This window comes from Zonotrichia leucophrys, chromosome 7, assembly GCF_028769735.1.
Source record: "Zonotrichia leucophrys gambelii isolate GWCS_2022_RI chromosome 7, RI_Zleu_2.0, whole genome shotgun sequence".
Taxonomy (NCBI): domain Eukaryota; kingdom Metazoa; phylum Chordata; class Aves; order Passeriformes; family Passerellidae; genus Zonotrichia; species Zonotrichia leucophrys.
In genome coordinates, this window is record NC_088177.1 from 15592344 (window position 1) to 15616223 (window position 23880).

Here is a 23880-nt window from a genome sequence, read left to right on the forward strand (position 1 = left end):
GATTGCCACTGAAATAAGTCTTCATTTGTGGGAAGGCTGTCCTGGAAAACCTACTCTGGTCATTTCCATTGTGCAAAGCATACAGGAAATCAGAATCAATTTCTGTCCTGTAGCATTTCCCTGTTTTGTTTTTTTTTTTGTGTTTATTTTGAAATGTACACTTCCAGAGCTGTGTCCTTTCACTGGTGGTTGCTTTTTGTTAATGCTGGAATTCTGGCCATGTACTCCGGACAGGTCAAGCTTTCCCTTGACTTACTCTGCTTTCCTTCATCACACCAACAGTTTCCTTTATTATTCTTCTGGCTGTACAGTTCATATAAAACCTGACCAGTGTGAGATGAGGGATTTTGTCACTTCCTATCCCCAGAGAAAAGCAGCAGGCTCCAGCTTGGTAGCCCACAGAGATGAGCCATAGATGAGTTATCCTACTGAGGACTCAAGTTAGAAATTCAGGTTCAGTTTATTGAAGGTTGTGTGGGGATGGAAACAAATGAATGACGGGATACAACCAGTAATAAAAAAAGGTAACAGCCACCTTCTAACAACTGCAGTGCAGACAGGCCTGCCACAATGCAGAGAATTAAAAGCATGGGTACAGCCTCAGGCTTCAGAGCTGTAACTCTTTAGTTGCACAAACAAGTTTAAAATGAGATACAGAGTAGTAAAATACAGACTGGCACATCCACTTTATCATAGACGTAGCCAAAACATGAGAAAGGACAAAAGTGACAACTGAGAGTTCCTTTTATTTAAAATCTATAAAAGAATATTCCATTGAGGAAAACTCACTGCTTCTAGAACTACTGGCTATGGAAAGACCAAGCTGTGAATAAGGCCACGGCTTTAAGTCCCACAAAACTGAAGAATACATGGTTTGTAGAACATGAATACAAAGCACAGCTCAAAAAACAACTTGATTTTTGTATTAGCAACAGATACACATCCAGCTGTTACAGTAAGATAAAAGCATTAAGTCATTTCCTGTAGCACTGTTAATCCCAGTAACTCAGGGCACCAAAAATAAGTCAGTTTGCAATGCTTTCATTTAAATACACGTGTTACATGCTCTAGGTCCTTTAGTTTTTCTAGGAAGCTTTTTCAGGGGGCACATCAGATGTCTTGGGCACAGCACACCACAGTGAAGCAGCCCTGTTGTTCCCGAGCAGCAGCTGATGGGTGTGAGGGGCCTCTGGAGGTGCCCCTGTCCCAGCCCTGCTCAGGCAGGGCCTGCAGTGTCCCTGTGCCTGGACAGGGCTGCAGCCCCTCTGCTCGGCTCCTGCTGATGAGCAGCTGCACTGACAGGGCCCCTCAGGGAGACACAGCTGCCTCAACTGAGAGCTGTTCATTGCCTTTAACGTGCTGAGAAACCAACCTGTTCCTCCTCTGGTGGAAGCACAGCTCCGTGCTTTAGGTACTGCAGACTGCATATCCTGCAGCCATTGCTCTGGATCAACTTTAACTTCTTTTCACTTTCCTGTGCCTTACCCCTAATTACAAAACCACTTCATTACCAAAACCTGTAAAGTGTTTTAGCTATTCAAATTAACAGTTAAATAAATGCCCTGGTTCATGATGCATGAGAAAACTGAGTTCCATTCCACCTGTTATAACCTACGGGGGCTCTGTATTATTGCAGGAAATGGGGGTGACCAGATCCTCACCTTGGGCAGATCAGGCACAGTAAAGAAAAACAGGCTTTCTTTAAAGCCTTCTATGTACAGTTAACTGTTTTAAACTTATAGCTAATTTCTTCAAACAATGAATGCATGTTTCTGCCATCACTGTCATTGAGGAGCTCACAATCTCACCTTCCTCTTCCTCCACTCTGGCACAGTATCTTGCTAATTAAACAAAGATGTGCACGGTATCTTGCTAATTAAACAAAGATATGCTTGTAGGGAGGCTGCTCAGGCTGCTGCTATTGGTATTGCCATCAGCTAAAACTGCTGCAGGACCTTGAGGCTGAGGAACCAAGGAAGGGGAGCGCTGTCCCCAAGGCACTGATGCAGCACAGGAGGCGTGAAGCGGATGGGCCTTGCTAATGACACAGGGAAAGCTCAGCCAAAGCTCAGAGCTGGATGTGTGTGCACATCTGCAAGGAAAAGGAGAAAAGGAAACCTCATTACACAGCCCCAGCCCTGCTTCTCAAGTCCTTGCTAGCCACAGAGCATGACCACCTCGTGTTCCAGCCACACTGATTCACATCAGCATTCAGCTGCTCGGGGCGGGGCAGGTGGGGATCACTTGAATTTGTTTCTTTTCCTGAAGCACACCCTGGCAGGGCAGCACTGCTCTGCTCACAGGCAGCACTTGCCACCCTGGCAGGGCAGCACTTCCAAAGTGCCCTCCTGCTGGGGCCCTCCCCACACAGCCCCCACCAGAGGCACGACAGGGACGCTCCTTCCTCCCCTGCCATCTCTCCTCCAGCAAGGCCCACACAGAAGTTTTGCTCTCCTGTTCTTCACCCTTCTCCTGCAGACACATGTGAAAAGCAACTGCTGGCAATCCCAGTCTAACTCTGGATCCCAGCTTTTCCTATGCTTGTGGAGAGATGTGTTCTCTGCCTAAGAATCTGAGGTATGTCTCAGATAGGGGGGAAGAAAAGGGAAGAGCAAGCTGTGTCTGAAGCCCAGAGCCCCTGGTACGTACCACAGTATCGATCTCTGCGGGGCCCACCATGCGAGACACCTCATCAAACTCCTCGGGAGACATGGGCAGCAGGTTTTCTGGAGACTGCAGCCTGGAGGGGTGCCTGAGGGACAAGAGCAGGGATTCACTGTCACCAAAGAAATGGGGCACAGCTGGGCCACCAACCAGGCCCCCTGTGAGGAAGAGCAGGCTTTGCAAAGTCAGCCTGGCTTTAAATGAAACTCAAGACTACTCAGGGATGCACATCCTAACCAAAGAAGTCCAACAAGTATTTGAGAACGTGCTTTTCATGATATTACTTGCCTGTACAACTCCCTGCAAGTTTTTTTACCTAAAAATGGTGTTTTGAACACAGCAGCACATTAATGTGTTGTGATCAGATTCTCAAAGAATCTGGGGCATCTACAGCTTAAACAATATGAAGAGACATGAACTACAGCTAAAATCTTATGATCAGTTCTTAAAAATCCAGCATTTTTGTGAGAACTTACACTTCAGATACAGAGATTAACTCGGTCTTGATGTAGCCAGTTCCCTTGGGACCATCCAAATCCATTGGCTCTGGTGCTTCAAGGAGAGAAAAAAAAAAAGGCTTGTGGTTTTTTCTTTTTCCAGCAAGTTTACATCACATTTTCACCTTTATTGTACCAAAAATACAGCCTATGACCCAGATAATGTGCAAGTCTCTCTGTCATACATTTTACAGCACTATGGTTAATTTACTCCATTTTTAGTCAGTTTTTCCTGTTCTCCTGTAGAATATGGCAAAGAAACCTCTCCCATAACCAGTCATGGTCGGGGCTGTCAGTAGGAGCCTAAATTTCTGGAACAGCTCACGGGCTCACATGACAGCCAGTGACAATTAGGGGTTTCAGTTTTTGGTCTGATTAAGTCTCATGTTGTGCCTATATAAAAACAGACTTTTCGTAATCTACAAACATGGGATGGGCTGCCAAGGCATTCAGGCCAACTGCTCCCTTTCTTTCCACACCCCAGGAATTGTGCAGTGCCCCAGCAGCTGAGGAACAAGCAGACAAGCTAAAAGGCACGAGCCCCACACAGCACTCACCCTCCTTGGGCCTGGAGTAGTACTTGCCAAAGGCATTGTCCTTGGGGATGTTGGGGTACAGGAACCTCAGAGGGTTCTCGGGGATGTTTTCGGCTGCCATCACTTTGTAGTTGCGGATGATGTCAGGGAAGGTCACGGCTGAGAGCTCCTTCTTGGTGTAGGGCTCCACCGAGTGGAACTGGGGCTCTGCTGGGGAGAGAAGCAGCACTTCGTAAAGCTGGATTCAAAGTTTATTTCTGAAAGTGTCCAGAAAAGTTGCAGCCACTTCCAACAGATTCAGAGATGACATGAGCAAAAGCCTTGCATGGATGACACACCTACAGTGCTGCAGGAAATATTTAATTCCTGCCAAAGGGAGAATAATTGTTCTGTGGAGTAGGGAGGTGTGGGGGGATAGCACACAGTGAGGGCTCTTGATGTGTTGTATACTCAGAATGACTGGTGTGACTTGTCCATGGAAATTAACTGCAATATTTCATTAAGGAATTTAGGTTGTGCTGCCTTTTTAACCTTCTTCCAAATTATGTAATTTAAACTCTGCTGCCTGTTAGGGAGTTTGATCCAAATACACCCCTTGAGGCTTTTATGAATCATCAGGAGAGACTACTGAATGCTGCAAATACTATCAACCTTCTTTGAACTTTTGGATGTCTCAGGAATGAAGGCAGCCAAGGGAAAGATGTCACCTTTCAGTACATCAGCAGTTTCTCCTCCACCTGCTGCTGCTTTTGGGCTCATCAAAGTGAAGTATCAACAGCTGCCCCATGCAGGCAGGTGGGGCTGGTAGGGAGTGTGATAAGGGGAGAGCCCTGGCTGGGCACAAGGCAGGCTTTAACTTGTGGCTGTGATGCCCCCAAGGCTTCCTTGGGAGAGGATGAGAACCAGTCCAGCTCACAGAAGAAGGAAGCTCTTCATTGATCTGTCTGGCCAAGGGGAGGAAGGAGAACCACTTGGAAAATGAGTGAGTACATAATTTATCCAGGGGGAGTGTGGGAAGGAAGGAACAAAAGCTGCATTTGGGCTTGGAAGGAGATGCAATTGTGTGTGTACTAAAGGCTGGGAGAGAGCCTAAGGAGGCAGGGAGGACAGCCTGGGCAGTTTTTCCTTTCCAACTTCCAGGCCAGAAGCAGGGCCTGGGAAGTGCAGCTTGTCCTAGCTGAAACCCTGATCCATTGATTGTGTGGTTTGAGTTACCCCAAGTGTGGTGTGTCCCTGCTACTGCTTGTGCCCTGCTGCTGCCAGGGGGCTTGTGCTGGTCCTCTGGGTGGAGGAGAAGGGCCCTAAGACTTCTTGTTCTGGTGCAAGCAGGTCAGCAAAGGTTTTCTGTTGCTGACTTACCATTCTGAGACTCCTCTACCCAGGTAAAGGTGATTGCTCCCTCCCTGCTGCTTTCACTGAACCTCAATAAAAATGTTCCTGGGCTCTGGTCCTTCAGCAGAGCACGTTCTCTCTCTTTGCTGATGAAGCCCACAATGCAGCTGTAATGTTGAAAACAAAGAGCTGAGTTACTCCCCAACATAAAAACCAAGCTGTGCTGTGCTAGCTAGGAAAACAAAAAGCTCTCCCTCACTTAAAAGAGCTGAAGTGCTGGTGGAAGCCTCACAGAAGGCTTTGTCCTGTGGACAGCTGGCAGCAGGACTGGCTGGCTGCAGTCAGGGGGTGATTCATGCCTCGTGGCAGTGTGAATCACCACAGCTTCCCTCAGCACTCTCACTTCAGCCTGGGGGCTTGGACAAACATCCTTCTGCACTTGGAACAAGAATCATTGTCCATTCTGCTCTCAGAGCTGGGCTGTGGGAGCAGAAGTGACATTACCTGTGTGTAACAGGGGCAGACCCCAGCCAGCACTAAGTCCTGGGTTCAACAATATGCTAAAGGATAGTTGTTCCTCCTTTTTGGCTGATGAAACAAATTTTGCTGGCTGCCAGATTACTCTCTTACAGGTGTGGGGTTTGCTTTGGGCCTTGAGCTTATTTTCTACAGAAGCTATTGAACTTTTGTGACTTTTTCACTGTGCTCAGCAAAATAAAATAAGGGGGCTGGTGTGGTAATTAATTGTAAGAGATTGATTGACCTGGACAGGTACTGGGGAGGGAGTTGTTCAAGTCAGTACCTGGGTATGACCCTGGCCAAGCCCCAGCTATTTGGTTTGGGTTGCTTTGTTGCTTGGTGTTTTGCTTTTGTTGGTGCTTCCCCCCCCCCCCCAAAGTTTCCTCTGTTTCTTATTCCTCAAAATGCTCCATCAATAATGATCTTTTGAGTACTATGACTGTCCTTGAGTGCATTAAATTAGAGGAAGTGGGTTTTGCACCAAAACCCCCTAAACAAGCATTATTTTGCTCAGAGTTTCAGATGCAGTGAACTGCCCTGTTTTACGGGGTTTGATTGGTGAGTTTTGTGTTTTGTTTGGTTTAAATGCCATGCTTTAGGTAACAAATGTGTTCAGTAGTTAATATCCTGTGTGTGAGGGAAGTCTTCTGCCTTCCTATCTCTCAAGTATGAAGAAAGGCAAGTGTTCTTGAGGTTGTATTTACTCTTTTGTATACAAGGGGAGTCTCTGCTCTTCCAGTCTGTCCCAAACCCACACGTAATCCCAGTCCTAGAACTGCCACTCTGCTTCAGGAATGGTGACAAATATGGCCACTGCACTGCAGCACAGAAAGGGGGAGGTCTGGGACAGGGAAACCTCCTTGTACTGCAAAGGGCTTTGACAGAACTCTTCTGGAGTTTGGGGGTAAAAATGTGAAGGCCACTGCTGAATGCAGCAAGGCAAAGCAGTCCTGCTGCAGCAGAAGTGTGAGACGCTAGGATGCTCCACTGTGAGTGTGCTGTTTGATGAGGTTTCATAACCTGGCTAAAATTAAAACCCAGGATTGTGACCTTGGATAAGCCTAGTTTGGGCAGAATTACATCTGAAATCGGAAATCCCAGAATGAAAAGTTTACTAAACCAGTATTAAAAGGGCAAATGGAACTGTGTTCCCATCTGGCAGAGTCCTCCTACTTGGTAATACTCTAAAAAAATCAGTGAAGACTGCCGGGTTCTGGGCACACGGTGCAGACACAGCGTTCCGAGCCTGGCTGCTGCCACCTCCAGGCAGCTCACAGTAACTCTCCTCGGGCAGGGAGCTTGGTTTGGTGCTTTTAAATGGGTATCACCAGGACTTACACTTCCTTGTGCTTCAGCTTTTCTTGGCTGTGTTCTAGGATGTAGGAAGAACCGACTAAGAGTGGGAGCAAAGGCAAAACAAAATCTAATCTAACATTCAAAGCCCTGCTCTGTGACTTAAATGGGACAAGCTGGTGATCTGATGTTCTTGCTTTTACCAGTTCCTCATCAGAGGATTCCTCCCTACTAGAATTAATTTGCTACAGATTCTTCCAGTTCCAAGATCCACCCTCTGCACAAACAACCTCCCAGCCTGAGTGAGCAATTGCTAGCCTAAAAGTGAAGTCTGAGGCAATGACCACATCTTTAAATTCACTAAGGTCTTACCCATCATTCCAGAGACACAGGAGATGTTTCTTAATAAGCTCCAGGATTCCCTCAATCCACAGCCAAAAGGGGAAATTTTTATCATTTATATTTTCCTGAAATTCAGAATATGGAAAGGCAGGGATGGGAGGGGGGAGAATAGGGACAATGAGACATGAGTTAAAATGCCTGTCTGAGCCTCCAGTACCCACAAATGTGTGATCCATCACCTCTCCCATGTGACAACACTGGTCTAAGGGCAGATAAAAGGCTCTTGTGCCAACACGGATAGCCCGGGTGCTATTGGAGTTGTGGGGCATGCCAAACCCATGCCACTGGGGTTTTGAATGGGCTGGCTGGCAGAAAACCTTAGAGACACTTTGTGTTGAGACCTGGATCTCAATGTCTCATGAGGCATCCATATCAATGCATTAGAGTGCTTGTAGGTCACCAGAGCCTTGCTCTTGCCCTGGACTCTGCTCCTGGTTGTTGTGATCTTCTATTTATCTACACCAGCTTAGGGTCTAAAGCTGAAAAAAATGTGAAGAGTCCTCCTGTCTTGCTTCAGCAAGGGTTGTGAAATTCCATGATGTGGCTTTCTGTCATACTGACCCTCTTGACAACCCCATGTTAATCCTCACCCTGGTCCAATTTCCCCTGGTCTGGGGAATGTCCTTCACTAAAATACAGAAGATCTATTCATCTTGCTATTTTTTTGTTTACATTTTCTGTAATAGTCAAAATGGAGAGCTATTCTATTAATAGCAGCTGCATTAATAATGAGATGCTGTGTTTGAAAGATACATTTTTTTTTCCTATGGAGTTTACATGGATCAAAAACAGTCTCAAAATCATCTATTCCTTGCCACTGCAAGTTTTTTCTTCCTGGTGCTACTTTAACCTCACCACCAAAGCCTCCCATGACCATGTAAGGGCTAGAATAATTAGGGGATGCTACTAGAAAAGTAGGCACCCTGGGGGGGAAATCAAACAAAACCACAAAAAGGTGAGATCCTTCTTGCATCTCAGTTTTTACAATGGTGTGCATACCTTGCAGAATCTTGTCCAAGGAATAAGGCCATCCTGAGATCCTCCAATTGTTGGCCCTGAGCACAATAAATTTGAGTTGAGTCATGTTCCATAAGTTAGTAAGGCTAAAAGTACTTAGCAAACCAAGTTCAGAGTGTTTGTTTGGAAGGCAGCTGTTGGACTAAGAAAGAAAAGGAAGGGCAGGCTGCTGTGCTTTCACAGCTACTGCAAGGGAGGCTGCCAAGTTCCCCTCTGGGAGGTTTTACAGCACCCCAACCTGTGTGAGCAGCCCTGGTGTAAGGGGAACCAATCCATCCTGACACTTGCTCTGCTGCACCAAACACTTGCCAGCTTCAGAATGCTTCCAGGAAGGAAACTGAATCCTGCAGTTCTTGCCAGCACAGCAAGACCCTGCAGCATCTCTTTAAGACTGAGCACTTTCCTACCTTGATTTTGGTGATTTGCAGGATTTTGCCCCAGAAACTCTTGATTCCTAGGTCTACCCCAACCAGAGACTCATCTTATTCCTGTTGCAATTGTTTCCTTCAGCCTTGTTTGTATGTTCACAGTGTTTCATAACCACATCCAAAGCACAAAGAAAAGTGCTATGCTGGGCCTACAGTAGCTGGGAGCTTTGCAGACCCTGACTAGTCAGAGCCAGATTCTTCCCATTAAGGATTGTGCCATTGCTTCCCATAAATATGCTTTTCTCTGTCATTTTTCTAAAAATAAACTGGGTTAGGGAGCTTATTACTGATACTGTTGGTGTTAAGAGATCAAGATTCTGCCAACTTTCATATTGCAAAACCAGGAGCCAGGTTGTGCCCTGGCACCCTGCTGGTTCTGTCTCCTTGCACTGAGGAATCCTGAATATAGTGTTCAGCAAGCAGGATTTTTTTTCAGCAGGGTAATATTTTTATCTATAAAGAGAAGATTTAAGTAGCAACTCTACCAGAGCTCAACAAAGCCCCTGTAGTTCTGAAAAGCAAATTTGCCATAGAAATAGATCACTGGTTGCTTTATGTTGGTTAATTAAAAAAAATAAAATTATTCTCCTTGTAGAAATTTGAAAAGAAATCTAATAAATTAACAGCTTTTTGTCAGATCCTATGTCTGGAGGAATTAGAGTGTGGAATGCTGTACTTGCCACCTAGACACACTAATCTCAAATGCCTTTAAATATAATTTTTTCCCTGAAACTTAAGGTTGATGAAATATACTGAATCTACAGTATTTTTCACCTGGAGTCTACTGTGCAAAATCAGTAGCAGTGTAAAGTGCTCTGCCTATTCAGGCAAACTGCAAGGAGTTTGGAAACAAAACCCATGGCTGATGAGGCTTTTATTAAGGACCCTCCTGTGGGAGATGATTCAGTTTGCTATTCTTTAGCAGTTTCATAGTGTTTGCATGTTGATACTGCAACTGTGTCTATGCAGAGTGAATCCCCACTGTAGCTGGGGGCATGCATGAAGTTTAAATGAATGGAGGTGGATTTAAAAAAAAACCCCAAGGGATGCCAAGAAACATCCACTTCACAGACTGACTAAACATGAGTGTTACTTCAAAAGGCAGAATTAGGCTCAGTCTGTGGTGCTCTAATGCATAAAACTCCCAAGTTAGAACTGCAGATTTTTTCATGACATGATCTCATTTACAAACCCTGCCATACTGAAAAGTGGAAAATGCTTCATTGCTACAAAGTTATATTGTAGGAGGGGGAAAGCTGTGAGAGGAAAGGAAAACTTAAAATGGGTTGCAGGAAAAGATGCAGAATAACTTCAGTTCAGACAGGCCATCTGATGAAAGCAGACCTTACCAAGAAGCTTCTCCCCCAGCATGCTCAGCTGGTCTGCATTAAGTCCTCTCTTTGTTACAGAAGAAAACTGCCAACTCAGAACATCAGAAAGCTTAGACCACTTTGCACAAGGTGGATTCAGAAAGAAGGACAGGTTCTAGAATGGAAGAGAAAAATACAAGCTATAGTCAAGAAACATTAATTTTGCAATGCCACTTCAATTTTTGCAGTGCCCAAACAAGCTCCAGGTTTAAGAATGGAAGTCAGTTTGAGACAGCTCTGCAGAAGCAGGCAGCTGTACTTCCAGGCACTCTTTACCAGGAAAAGCAATCTCTGGGGCTCTGGACAGGTCTCCTCCCAGCAGGCAGAACTGCTGGATTACTCAAGTGCACCATAATTGAGTTCTTCAATGTTCATTTGGCTTCTCACTGTGAGTTGTATATCCTGAATACATGTACACTACCCTTCTGTGGGTTTCAAGCATTGCTGTTTAGGTCAGGGAAGTTACTGCCCCTCTCTACACCTGAAACTCATTAAGAGTCACCTGCAGAGCTCAAATGCAGCAGCCACTTGCAAACAATGCTTGAAAACTAGATATAGTACCTGATAAAACATTTTTTTTTTTTTTTTCTTGCAAATACCTTGGGATCAGTAGACAGCATGTTGAACCACAAGATAGAAGCCCATCCACTGGGAAGCTGGCTCACATTTGAGATCACAACAATGGGAAGGGATGTGGTCTGAAAGGAGCACAAAAGGAAACATCAGGTTACCCTGCACTGTTGCCACAACCCTCCTTGAGATTATCCACAGACTCATTTCTGTTTTAATTCCCTGCTTGCATAATCTTGACTTTTTCTGTAAAAGTCTGTACGGAGGGGAGAAAGTATGATGAAATACTGGAAAGACTTGGGTGATTTTTGTCTAATAAGAACTTTCATTTAGTGTCAGTTAGCCCAGCACTGATCGTGACAGTAGAGTTCACAGCAGACTGCTTCTGAAATAAATGTAAACTGATAACCAACCCTGTGGTTTCAGCCCTCTAGGTATCAGACATTTTGCAAAGCATATCTATTCATATTTACCCAGAGATCTGACAGAATTCTTTCTGTGTCTATATAGAGTTGTGAAGAGTCATTCCCATAATTTGAAATAACTGAAAGTATGTGATATCCCAATACTTAAAAAAAAAAAAAGGAAAGAAAAAAGAGAGAAAAAAGTTAAGATTGTTAGCACAAGTGACACACAGGAACTGAAGTGCATCTGTTTGATCTAAGACTTACCTCTAGGTCTATTACTAAACCAGGCTGGCACAACTGTGTCTCAAAACTCAGAGAATGAAGCTCTTCTGTCACAATCAGAGGACCCTTGAAAAAAATATAAGCACTTTTCAGGGACTGAAAATTCCTAGGGTAAAGTAATGGGGGTTTTATCATGGGGAAAACCTTTGTCTGCCCATGGTCACAGGCTCCAGACCTCAGTAAGAGCTTACAGTCAAAGTCAAGTGACAGTGCTGGCTTCCTAAAAATGCCTCTCCTGGCATGTTTTTTGTTTTTTTTTTGTGGCTACTACCTGTAAGGCATAGAAAAATCTGTGCTTGCCAGGAAGCCCTGTTAAAGGCAGATGCCAGTGTGGGAGAGTCCCTCACTGCCATTTTGGCAGTAACTCTCCTTGCAGGCTCTTCCTATATAGATCACTCTGTAGAATCACTGAACTCCTCTCCCATGATCTCTCATCCCATGTGTGTCTTCATGGGTCTGAGCAGAGAGCATTGTCTTAAATGAATGCCTTGTCAGTATTCTGCTAAAACTTTACAGAGCAAAGGTTAGTGCTGCTTACCTCATTTGTTCTGCTCCCCGTGTTTTTCTGTTCTTTCAGTTGCTGCAAACAAACAAAAAACCTGTCACTCATTTATGGCAGCCACAAATGGAAGTGGTAGAGTTCCACCTGCATGTTCCACTTGCTCAACTGCATGCAAACTTGCTGCACTAGTGTCTGATTCTATTTGATTCTAAACTGTGGGAGCCAAAGGATTAAGCTACTACCCTTTTATAAACTGTTCATTTGTGAAAAAAGATATTGCACAGTTATGTTGCAGTGCCTTTATGCAAGAGGCCTTTTAAGAACAGAAGCAGTATAAAATCAGGATCAGATGGAATACTGGTTTATCAAAGTACCCCTCTGAATCAGCTGACAAACTCTAGACAGCCTCAGCTCTGGACAATGAAGGTAGAGTTCCATGTTCCCTCATTCTGGACTTGCATTTTTCCTGTTGTAGTGATGGAACCAGTGTCCCCTCACAATCTGCAGATCAGAAGAGCCCCATAGCCTGCCAAAGGCACTGACTCTCTTGCAGCTGCACACTCTTTGACAATTTTCATCTTCCAGACTCAAAGCTCTTTAAACTTTTCCAGACTTCCCTACCTATGGACCTTCCTCTGAAAGAACCAAACCAGCCTTTCTAGGCTTTCTTAACTTGCTTCTCCCAAGAACCCATTTCAGCATAAGCTGTATGGCAGCAAATACTCTTGTTTGCACTTCTGTCCCTTTTTCAGTGACAAGCAATCACATTTTGATTGATTCTGATTTTGAAACAGGCAAAAATATTTTAAAAAGGACAGAACAAAGAAAAAGGAGAGGTAATCACAGTTCCTCTTTACACAAAAAGTGAATAATGACTTCAATAACAAAAGCAATTTGTTTCCTTCCTACCATGCTCTACTGCAAAATTAAGTGGCTGTATCAGTAATTGAAAAAAAAAAACAACCCCCTACCAAGTGCCTGAATTCTGCTGATAGACTTCCATTAGTAGATTCTTCCATGTTCATTACTTTTGTGTTTGTTCCCAAAATATTAAATTTCCTGAACCTACACAAAGAGAGAGAAAATGTAATGAAATCTCTCATTCATTGAAAGAACCTAATGTTAATATATCAAACTCTGATGCCACGTACCCTTTGACCGAGTTCTTCTCAGTTACATCTCTGTCAAGAAAAAAAAAGGACAAAATAATCTTTTAAAGATTCTGCCAAAGATACAGAAAATGTGCATGTTTTAGTAGCTGACAGTGCTGACTGAGAACTGGTAAAATGCTTTTGTGAAAATCTTGTGCAAAAGATGAGGCAATTGGTTAAAGCAGTCAAAATAAATGTTGTGCTATACAGCCTGTGTTTTACTGAGGCTTGGTGTTGCTTTGGGGGCTTTATAATCAAAAGAAGTACTTTCTTTTACTATAAAGATTTTAACTCTTGCTCTGAGGAGAAAAATATAGTTCTGCCACTCTAAATTTGCATTTAAACTTGCTGGATAAATTGCTGCATCACTTGAATTGGTTTTCCCAGCACTTGGGATTTTACGGAGTTGCATTCTATCTAGTGCACTTAAAGACTTGCATATAAGAATTCCTTTTTTTACTTTTTTACTGTTCTATGCAAGTTTCTGGACCCTAGAGCCATTTCAAGTGAACAAAAATCACTTGGCTGGGAAGACAAAAGCCCACTTGCTTTCTTGAAAGCACAGTCCCTGCCATCATTTTGGATAGCCTGTCACATTTCTTTTCCTGTCCTTGAAGTAAGTGCAAAACTCATCTGAACTCCTTACAAAATACAACAGACTGGTATTAATCTGTTTCAGTGGCTGTAATTTTTTTCTGATTGAGAACATGACATATGTTACAGGTGTGATTAGACAGGCAGATTATACCCCTTATTCAAAGGCAGCTTGAGAACTATATTCTGTACTAGACTGTACCCAAAAAGGAAGGGATTCTAGAGGTGACTGAATTATGTGACGAGGAATGGTGGAGTCCAATTCCACACTGTCACTCATGCTAATGCAGGTGAAAGACCCCAGCAGAGTGGCTGTTGCCCAGGTGCTGCCCTGTGTCTGATTTAGCAGTAGTGAGCTCTTCTCTGTGGAGCTGATGGTGAGAAGCTGAGGCCATCTGCCCTCTGTGCCAGGTCTCTGGTGGCAGAGAGAGATTTAGAGCAAGGGAATGGGTAAGGAAAAGGGAAGGATGTACCTGCTGCCATGGAGAACCAGCCTGCTGCTGGCCTATCAACACTTCTAATGTGACTGCTTTTGGGTTTCTGACTGTGGGAACTGTTTACCATTACATAAGAGGGATGAAATAAATGCAACATACTTGTCAAATAAAACTTTCACTTTCAAGTTGTAGTTCAGTTCCTGCAGTCTCACCAGCAATCTGGAAAGAGAAGTATGTTTTTTAGCATCAGCAATTGAAAAACATGGATTCTTTTGTATTGTGTTGCTTACCACAGATATTTCAGCACACTCAGGGGCCACATGCAGGCTCCATACCAGACAGCATTTAGAGATAAAACTGAATGGGCAAATGAATTACTCTTTGGCATGGCAAAGTGCTCTGCTTGTCTCCTGCTGCTTGGTTGTGCTTGTGACACACTTGGTACACCCCACTTCTGGGAAAGGGTAAAAGCTGACTGTGAGTCAAGTTCTGGCAGAAGAAAGCCCCTGCCCCTGGCACTTCCCTCCTGCCTCAGCCCCTGGGCTGCAGGGCAGGCTGTGCAATCCTCTGGGCTGCAGGAAGCCAGTGACAGGAAAGCCTTACCACAAAAAAGGAACAGGGCAAGGGGAAAACATACCTCAGCTTCACAGTGAACTGCACTCCTGTCTTCAGGACTAGTGGCCTCTGAGGATGTGTTGGCATGCAAGGCTGCCTCTCTACCACAAAGGAGCTATGGGAAGAACAGGTTAAAGGCACTATGATTTATCTGTACTGCTCTTAAATAAGAAACCACACAAAAGTGAACTTTAAAAGAATGCTGATTTACCAGTAATACTACACACTTTATTCCCTCAGCTTCAATCTGCACAGAGGTGTGTGACTCAGTTCCTTTCAATCGTTACAATGGGGCTAGAAATGGTGATTTCTTTTTTTTGTGTTGGCTTTTCTGCAATACATTGATGGCTTGAGGAGGGAGATTGCTACATCACACTTCCCTGAAATCCAACAGCAAGGAAACACTGTGCTGTAAGTAGCATGGTGCAAGTGAGGAGTGTTGTTTTGTTTGCCATTCTCAGGGCTTCCTGAATTCTTACAGTGACAGTGCTGTGTAACAACACACGCCCAAGGCATGGATACACTAGCAGGGCATTTGATGAGGGCCAGCTAACCCAATGAAACAAACTTTTGGGGCTAGCCTGTTTTGATACACCCCAAATTTTTATCTACTGTGTCCTTACAGAATAGGTTTCTGATCTTATGTGAGGCAACTACCAACTACAGTAACTTGCACCAAAAAGGTGGTACAGAGGCAGGGCTGGCCTCCCCATGCTGTGTCCAGTTACAAAAGACTGGAGAATCTAGTGTGTAACTGTCTTGGGCACAGCTTGATGCAGATTGTTTCTTGCCTCTCTTTGCTTGAACTTTGAAGCTTGAAGTGAGAAGTGGACTAACAGACTGAGAATTTGACTCTGTAATCAATGTGTACTGCAGCAAAGCTCCTGCTAACTTCAGTAATGACTGAGCATAAACCCTTTCCATAGGCCTGAACCTGTGGAAATCCTAGATGGGGTAAATCTCAAACCCAGTAATTCAGTTTAATGTTTGACAAACTTAGGAAAACCTTGGAAAATGAAAATATACGATGTAGGAAATATTGAGGGAATGGTAGGGAAGGTGCTCTTTGTCTCTTTATTCATGGTAGCACCAAAAGATCCTTATGGTCTATTACCTTTGGATGAGCTGCTGGAAAAGCTTGTGTGTTCGGTCCTGCAGAAGTTGTTTATTTTTTGTGATGGGATCAGGGTCGTAGGTGAACTTCTGTTCCAGTTCCTCAAGCTTCTTGAGCTGCTGACGAACTTGCTGTAGACTTTCAGCAACAATGGTGAACCTACAATTGACACAATCTCATTACTTTGAGCACTTTTTTATATTGTACTAGTGCAGAGGCACCAGCCAGGTGAGTGTCCCTGAGGATGTGGCAGTGCCTGGAGTACACTTTGTGGTGAGGTAATAAAATGAATGCAGTTATGCTAAGACAGAATGGAAATAGATCATATAAATAATCAGTATATTTCCTAGATGTGGTGCTCCTTCATGACATGGTTTAAATGTGGTCTTACCAGTTCTGCAGCTGGTCAAGGCAGGCGTTGGGTGGCCCCCCAATGCATGCTGTCTGCTGCCTGTGCTTCCACTCCACCAGCTCTTCATTAATGAGGGCAGCCTGTGTGTGCTCTGTGCTCTGCAGCAGCTGCACTATCTTATTCACCACCTCCTACACAGAATAGGAGATTACCCTGTTTATTAGAAATACTTCACACAGGAGAACTAAGTACTGTTTCAGTTAGTGCTCATGTTTTGCAAAACTCTGTAAATACCTCAGTTCAACTGACATATTAAAAAACCTTTCCTACTGCTGATTTATGTCAATTCAATGAAAATGAACATGTGCTTAAGATGAAGAGCTGCTGACTTCTGAAAGAAAACTTGAATGCTACCTTTCTCTTGCGGTCCAGTGATAAGAACATGTGCTGGAGATTCAGCTGCTCTTTCTTGTACTCCTCCTGAGACATACTATTGGACTCATGTTCTGTAAAATAAGTCCAAATTGGGAATGTGAGGCTGAAGGAGTGCTGAAGGAGGGGAGGGGGAAATGCTGAGGAGGGAAGGGGACAAAAAGCAAGATGCTGGCTCAGTGTTTCCCTTAGCACCTTCTGAACATGTCCCTGTTCTAAGGGAGAGTCAGCTCTGCCAAGCTGTGTTAGAAACTAAAGCCTTTTCTGGAACAAAGAATTCAACAACAGAGACAGAGCTGTATAATGAAATTTGTGTGGACTCTGTGGGTTTCCCTTGGTACACAAGAGCCTACAAAACCTATAGCTGGTTTGGCATTTGTGAAACATCACTCATTAATTAAGTGTATGGTTGAATGGTTACAGAGCCTATAGGGTTTTGCTACTTCCAGTGGCAAAGGGATGTAAAGGGCAAAGGAATGCTGTGTTAACAAGGAGACTCTCTTACTTGGAACAAAAGATTCTTACTCGGAACAAAAGACACGAAGAAATTTAGCTATCAGTGTGAAGCACAGTTAATCAACAAGGGACATTACCAGTAAGTTTGGCTGTGTTATCATTAGGCCCAGTGCCTTGACACAAAGAGCAGTTTACGCTGACCAACTATACACAATAGGGGATGTCTTTGGAAAATGACTCACCTCTGTTCTGCAGGGTTTTACATTTGAAGTCGTATTCATCTTGCACATCCTCTAATGTCTTGATGTCCTGCTCCACATCCTGTAATGCACAATTGAGGGTGACCACAATTATTGAATATTTTCAAGTAATGCAAGGCTTGATCTGATTAGGAACTGCCTGGTACCAGCCCTGACAGATATGAAGTCCAGTTTTATAGCAATGTCTGTTCCTGGACTAACAGGAAATATTTCTACATTTTATCACCTTCTATTCATCCTTCTTCCTTCTCAACTAACCGAAATCTGTTAATTATAAAGTATGGAAATGCCCTTGTGGTCAAGCCATCTAAGTTGACAGAGTTTATGAGAACCTAGGCTGCAGTGGTAAAACTTGGAACAGCACATAGCATTTTAAACTTTCAAATTCTTATGTACTATTTGGAGAAAAGCTTTCTGTTGTGACTGTATTTATTAAGACAAATGTCTATATACTAAAAAAGTACATTTTCTAGTTAGCAACAAACTGGTCAGTTATGATTTAAGAGTTTTTTTTCCCTCAGTTGCTAGTATTTCATGTGGGTAAAATGCTTTTGTTGCTGAAGTTTAGGTACAAGGCTCTTCCTATGCTCAGGAAATCCCCAGTTTATAGACTTGAAAACCCCACCTTACTTTTATTTGTCATTTTATCAAGTCTAATTTTCAGCATCTGCAAATCAACAAACCCTACTGAGAAGTTACTTAATACTTACCGTAACACTGCTTTTTACAGCCCTAACTTTGGCATCAAGCTCCTTCTGCTTGTCTGGCATCCCAGCTGCAGTGTTCTGTACACTCCCTACTTCCATCTGAGGGAAGAAGCAGAACAAGTCAAAACAGAGTGACCCATAACTTTTTTCATTACTGGAAATGAGTGGCATTTGTTGACAAACAACCTGAGGAAGCATGGCTTGTTCTGATGAATCATACTAAAATTCTGTCATGGAAAAAAATCAAATTCAGGTGAATTTGAAAGAAACAAAGTATTTATTTTAGTATAGTGCCAAGGTCCCCCATCACAGATTTAAGTCAAGCTGTATTGGGCTTTGAGCCACCCAGTCTAGAGGAAGGTAGATGATCTCCAAAGTCCCTCCCAATCCAAACCATTCCGTAATTCCCTTTCCCTTTTTGATACACATTTATTGTGTACTGGAAAGGCAGCAGCAAGTGCTTTGTCACCTGCCAGGACCAAACAACTGTGCTGCAGCTCCAGGGGCTCTGTCAGAGTCACACTCTTAGAGCAGCTGCATTGGACACTGCTGCAAAGGGCCCCTTGTTGAAAGCCCCTGCCCAATGCTCTTCCCAAGCTCAACATTCTAAGCCTTTCTATAAATTGAGGTATTTCCTTATTGGAAATTAACATGCTTGGTCAGTCATCACTTCATTTGTACATGAGTGGATTACAGCTGTCTATAGATTTTGCATGCCCTTCCCAACTATGGAATTTTTATTGTGAAACAGTTCTTGCAAAGGGGAAAAAAAAGGTGAGAAGCTGGAAAACAGATGATGGAGGAGAGGATATGGCTTTACCTATAATTCAGAAGAACAAAAAGGGCTTCACTAAAAAAAATTACCAAAATTAGAAAGAAATACTTGGAGATAACTGGGAAGGAGAATGATGCATCATTTTTCCACAGATAGTCCAAAGAAGCATGCTCAGCTGCTTAATAGAGAGTAAACTGGGGAGTAAAATGCAGAAAAACAAACTTAAAACCTTACTGGATATATGAGTTAAGCACTTATTATTAGAATAAAATCCAATTGGCATATCAGACTACATCGTACTACAAAAGCATTAAAACAACCAGCATAGCTTTTATGTCACCCAAGGAATAAAAATTATTTCCTGCCGATTTATCCTCCAAATGCTTCATTCAGCAGAAAAAGCCATGCTGTCCAGCCATGCTGGTACAAATTAGTGTTCTCCAGCTGGTACATATCAGTGCTCACTCTTCTCTTTTTTTAAGGAACCTCTTATTGGGCAGAGAGAGGATAGCCTGTTTCCCCTGCCAGTCTTCATCCACTTCCCTTGTCCCAAACAACAGGCAAGGGAAGATAAAACTGCAGCAGATATTTCAAGACTGTTACCTCATTGCATGCCTGGGCAGAGTTCAGTATTTTCCTCTCTTCTTTCAGACAGTTGTGGATGATCATTGCCATGTGTATTGGGTCTTCTTGGAAGTTATCCTAGCATTAGACATGCAGTCTATTGTTAAAGTCCACACACATAATTTCTCGTCTTTCAGTAACTTTCAGATTGGCAAAAAAAATTAGGGTATGACTCCAGTGTGAGCCTCAGGGAACACACTGGTCATAGCCTGCTCCAGGATTACAGGGTATGATGGCCACAACCAGCTCCAAGAGTGAGTTTGCATTGTAGTTCATTGGCATACAGAGACAGGAAAGGGTCAGAGACATTCCTGGGAGATGTGGGATACCACCCGACAGTCCTAGAGAGAGCTCATCCCTCAAGAGGCACCCTCCCACACCTTGCTATGGCTGCTGGTTTAACACACAGTCCAGGCAGGATGCAAATCCCATGTTACTGTTTTACCTGCACACAAAGCTGAAATGTGCTGTGGATTGAGTACTGCCCTGCTCTGCTCAGGATGGTGCTACCCTGGGGGGGTTTCTTTTCCCTAGAGTTCTCAGACTGTAACTGAGCTGATAATTAAACTCTAACTTTCTAACTGTAGCCAATCAAAACAAAAATGGAGCAACACTTAGAATTCTGGCTTTTAAATCAGGATTCTCACACATCCTCTGTGAAAATCCCTCACAGCAGGGTAGCTGCTTAGAGGCATCCAACTGCACTGAAGCAAATGAAGCACATATATAGATAACATATAGATGTGTAGATTGTACAGATAACCCAGGCCTACCTGAAGGTTACGTTTGCTTTTCCTTATGTTGTGCTGCAGCAAAAAGTTGTTTTCTATCAAGAATCTACTGAATTGATCATCAAGCTGTGACAGCAGCTCATGGAACAGGAGTATAGCAAATGATTCATTGTTGGCTGCATGTTCCCTGGAATCATTTAAAGCATGCTTGGGTTAGATACACTTCCAATGCAAGAGCCAAGAAATACACACAGGTGTACTTGATTTTTAATCCCCAACTCCAGTTGTAGAATATGCAAGCACGGAGAATTGCCTTCAGATGTAAGCCAGTTTCATTCTCTTAACTGACCTTACTTTCCTGGATACAGAAATGTTGTTTCTCTATTATTTTTGCCACATTCTGTTCAAATTCATTTACTCAGTCCGTGCACACTAGGAACCTCAAAGTGACCCTGATGTGTGTGCATGTTGTGCCACCCCTCAAAGAGAAGCCACTCCACAGAAAGTCTGGCAGAAGTTCAGAGCCTTTGATGAGTGAGGGACTGATGCTACCAAAGCAGTAACTAACTGGTCCTAAACCAGACCTTTTTGCTCTGGGCCACTGAGAACATTATGAGCAAGGACACTCACTCCAGGTCTCAGCCCCTCCAGGAAGCCCTGAAGAGGGGCAGGAACACAGGCTGGAGCACCCACACAGCTACTGAAGCATCCCACCAGCAAAAGATGACCCAGCAGCTTGCTTGCTTCCCCAGCCTTCTGCTGCTGCCTGTAACTGCCCTTCTGAGGGCACTGCTTATCACACAACCCAAAGCTGAATTAATTCCTGGGCTTACCAATCCTGGTTTTCCAGCCACTGTGCCAGGTACTGCCTGATCTCCATAGGAAAGCTGTCATCATATAGCTGGTGAACTTGCTCCAGAAACTTGGAATCGAGTTGCTGTAGTTGATACCACTGAGACATTCTGAGGAAGGGATGAAAAAAAAAAAGTGTAAATGTTTGAGTAGTATTTGGACTGAAGCGGTAAAAAATAACTAATGTCAAGTTTTCAGGAACATTGACAGAATTGGAGGATGTGCTGATTTTGGCTGGGATAAAGTTAGTATGGGCTGGTTTGGATTTGTGCAGGAAACAGTGCTGGTAAGGCAGGGATGTTTTGTTACAGCTGAGCAGGGCTTACACAGCATCAAGGCCCTTCTGCTTTTCACCCCACCCCAGCAGTGAGGAGGCTGGGGGTGCACGGGGAGCTGGCAGGGGACACAGCTGGGCAGCTGACCCCAGCACCAAGAGTGTGAGTGAAAAATTAGAGACCCCTCTAAGTGCCCATTTTCAGTTGCTGTTTGTATCCACAATTGCCTGCTCTGAAAATGGACTACATCTCAAGTCACTTTAAATGGAGAAGGACTGGAAAGATTTTTTTCTTATATGTGTTTTAGTTCTCATGATCATAGTTTCAGGCTAAATTCAAGTAACCTGTGCAGCAGATATAGGGTGCTTAAATGAACTAAGACTGTGCAGAATGGCTTCTCTCAGTCCTAACACTTTTGTGAGAGTAGCTTTAGCTCTGATGTAGGGTCTCTAGAAGCAGATCACTTAGCCTTCTAAGGTGCAGGTTATCAGCTTGTAGTGGAAATGGCATGTAAAAATAAATCCAAGGAACAGCCCAGGCTGAGAACATGAGTGTTGAGATGCAAATCCACTCACATCTTTGTTTTTTCATGGTTGCTTATAAGACCCATCCAAACAAACAGGAAAACATCAGGGTGAAGGACTATTTTCTATGCCCCTTCCCACCAAATCCTTTAGTTTTTATACACCAGTGCCCTCAACTGCTGAGTGTGATGTGTGCTAGGTGTGAGAAGCAAAGGAGTTAAAACTGTTATGTTTAAAGTGAGGGCTTGGATGAGGGCTTCTGATGTGTGCTTTTCAGATTACAGCTAACACAGCATTTGAGTGTGCCCAAATAGCAAGTCCCAGAGAGGGAGACTCCATGACCTCCCTGGGCAACTTGTTCCAGCGCTCTGCCACCCTCAGTGTCAAGTTCTTCCTCATGTTGAGGTGGAACTTGTGTTTTACTTTGTGGCCACTGCTTCCCATCCTGTTGCTGGGCACCACTGGAGTCTGGCACCATCCTCTTGGCACCTGCCTTTGAGTTATTTATATGTAATGATGAGATCCCCTCTCGGTCTTCTCTACCCCAGACCAAACCGGGCCAGCTCTTGCAGTCTCTCCTTGTAAGAGAGTGCTCCAGGTCCTTCATCATCTCTGTGCCCTTTGTTGGACCCTCTCCAGCAGCTCCTGGTGGTTTTTGTACCTGGGCATAGCACTCCAGATGTGCCTCACTAGGGCGGAGCAGAGGCGGCTGATGGCCCCTCTCGGCGTGCTGGCCACCCGGTGCACTCCAGGGCTCCTTCCTGGCCCTCCTCTACCTCCTTTCCTGCCATTCCCGGGGATCGCGGCCGATGGGGAGCAAAGGGCGCGGGCAGCCGTCCCAGCCCCGGGCCGGCTCCGTGCCCGTGCTCCCCGCGCTGCCGGCCGGCCCAGACCAGCCCATCCCCTCGGGCGGGTGTGAGGGAGGGAGGGAGCGGCGCACCTGTTCGGCAGAGGCTGCCCAGCGGGGCTGGAGCCGCGGGATCAGCGGGAGCAGCGTCAGCCGGGCTGGGCACAGGGTCCGCTTCGAGCGCTGCCGGGCAGGGCAGGTCTGGAGAGGGTGAGCTGTGGACAGCGAGGACTTGAGAGCGGCTGCGGCAGCGGAGCGGGGGTGTCCCTGCCAGGAATGAAGGAGCCACCTCCTCTTTCCCCAGGTGCAAGGACACCAGAGCGCAAAGCTCGGTGGGTGTCTCCCGGGAGCGATCTGAGGAAGCGACAGCTTTAGTTACACCCGGCATTCACCCCGCCAGCCCCCGAAGTGCGGGCAGCGCCATCGCCATCCCCCGGCCCCTCACGCCCGCTCCCCGCTCCTCACCTGGGCTCCGGCTCGGCGCTGTCACGGTGCCGGCTGCGCTCGGGGAGCCGCGCGCCCGCCCCAGTGCGCGTGCGCGGGGGCGGGCCGGGGGCGTTCCCGGGCGAAGGGAGCGTCACGTGACTTCTGGGAAAGGCGGCGAAGACGAAAGCGAAACCAGCGCGGGGCCCTGGGGGCCGGGGGGGCCGCCCCGGCGCCCATAAACTGCAGGCGGCTGAGCCTTCCCTTCCCTTCCCTTCCCTTCCCTTCCCTTCCCGCTGGATGTTGAAGTCCAGGCTTTGCCGTGGGTTTTTAAGTGTAGTCTGTGCCCCCTTCCCTCCTCAGGTGGAGGAGGCAGGTCTTACTTAATGAAAAAAATAAAATAGGTCTGTTTGGTAAACATCGTGGTGTGAAATACTGGTGAGTAGTAGAGCTATAAACATGTCTATGAATAAAAGCAATGGAAGAAGGTAATTGACAGGTTTTATGTTTTTTTAATTAGGATCTTACAGTGTCACACCAAGACAAAGCACAAAACCGTCACATTTTTTTACTTTGTCATTGCAAAACACAGCAAAAACACAAGCACAGTTAGTAGAACTCCTTAAAAGCAGATTTTTTTTCCTGGTTGCATCTCAGCACCCCGTTTTTGTGGTTTTCACTGGAGAGCTGTGTTCTTATTCATCGTGGCATGAGGACAAAATTCTCACTTTTTTAATGGAAGGAAATTTGGACTGTATGTATTCATCCGACAGATACATTATTCCAGTCTTCCTCTAAAGCAGTGAAATGATTTCAGGGCAGATCTTTTCAACAAAATATTAAGGCTACCCTATGCAGAAATCTGTTCTGAAGCAAAGCACGAACTGTCATG

At 44.8% G+C, this 23880-nt stretch overlaps 1 protein-coding gene and 1 long non-coding RNA gene across 3 annotated transcripts; one reads left to right on the forward strand and one right to left on the reverse strand.

Annotated features, from left to right (window-relative positions):
* Nucleotides 1-436: 436 nt before the first annotated feature.
* STAT1 (signal transducer and activator of transcription 1) lies at nt 437-23104 on the reverse strand. 2 transcript variants are annotated; one of them, XM_064718012.1, is made up of 25 exons: nt 23031-23104; nt 22659-22919; nt 20901-21029; nt 20110-20254; nt 19316-19414; nt 17941-18036; nt 17213-17291; nt 16497-16588; nt 16122-16273; nt 15731-15889; nt 14639-14731; nt 14161-14220; nt 12971-13000; nt 12791-12884; nt 11856-11897; nt 11300-11383; nt 10658-10756; nt 10038-10173; nt 8243-8298; nt 7214-7308; nt 5057-5196; nt 3719-3904; nt 3141-3216; nt 2650-2752; nt 437-2092 (listed from the first exon to the last, which is right to left on the reverse strand). In XM_064718012.1, the coding sequence occupies exons 3-25, from the start codon at nt 21026-21028 to the stop codon at nt 2069-2071; spliced, it is 2268 nt and encodes a 755-aa protein (XP_064574082.1). In that variant the 5' UTR covers nt 21029; nt 22659-22919; nt 23031-23104; the 3' UTR covers nt 437-2068. The 2 variants fall into 2 exon arrangements, with proteins under 2 accessions (XP_064574082.1, XP_064574081.1); XM_064718011.1 differs by having other exon boundaries at nt 3719-3907.
* Nucleotides 4538-23480, forward strand: LOC135450155 (uncharacterized). Its single transcript, XR_010440965.1, has 2 exons — nt 4538-4679; nt 22870-23480. It is a non-coding gene; the product is annotated as an uncharacterized LOC135450155 (long non-coding RNA).
* The last annotated feature ends 400 nt before the right edge of the window (nt 23481-23880 follow it).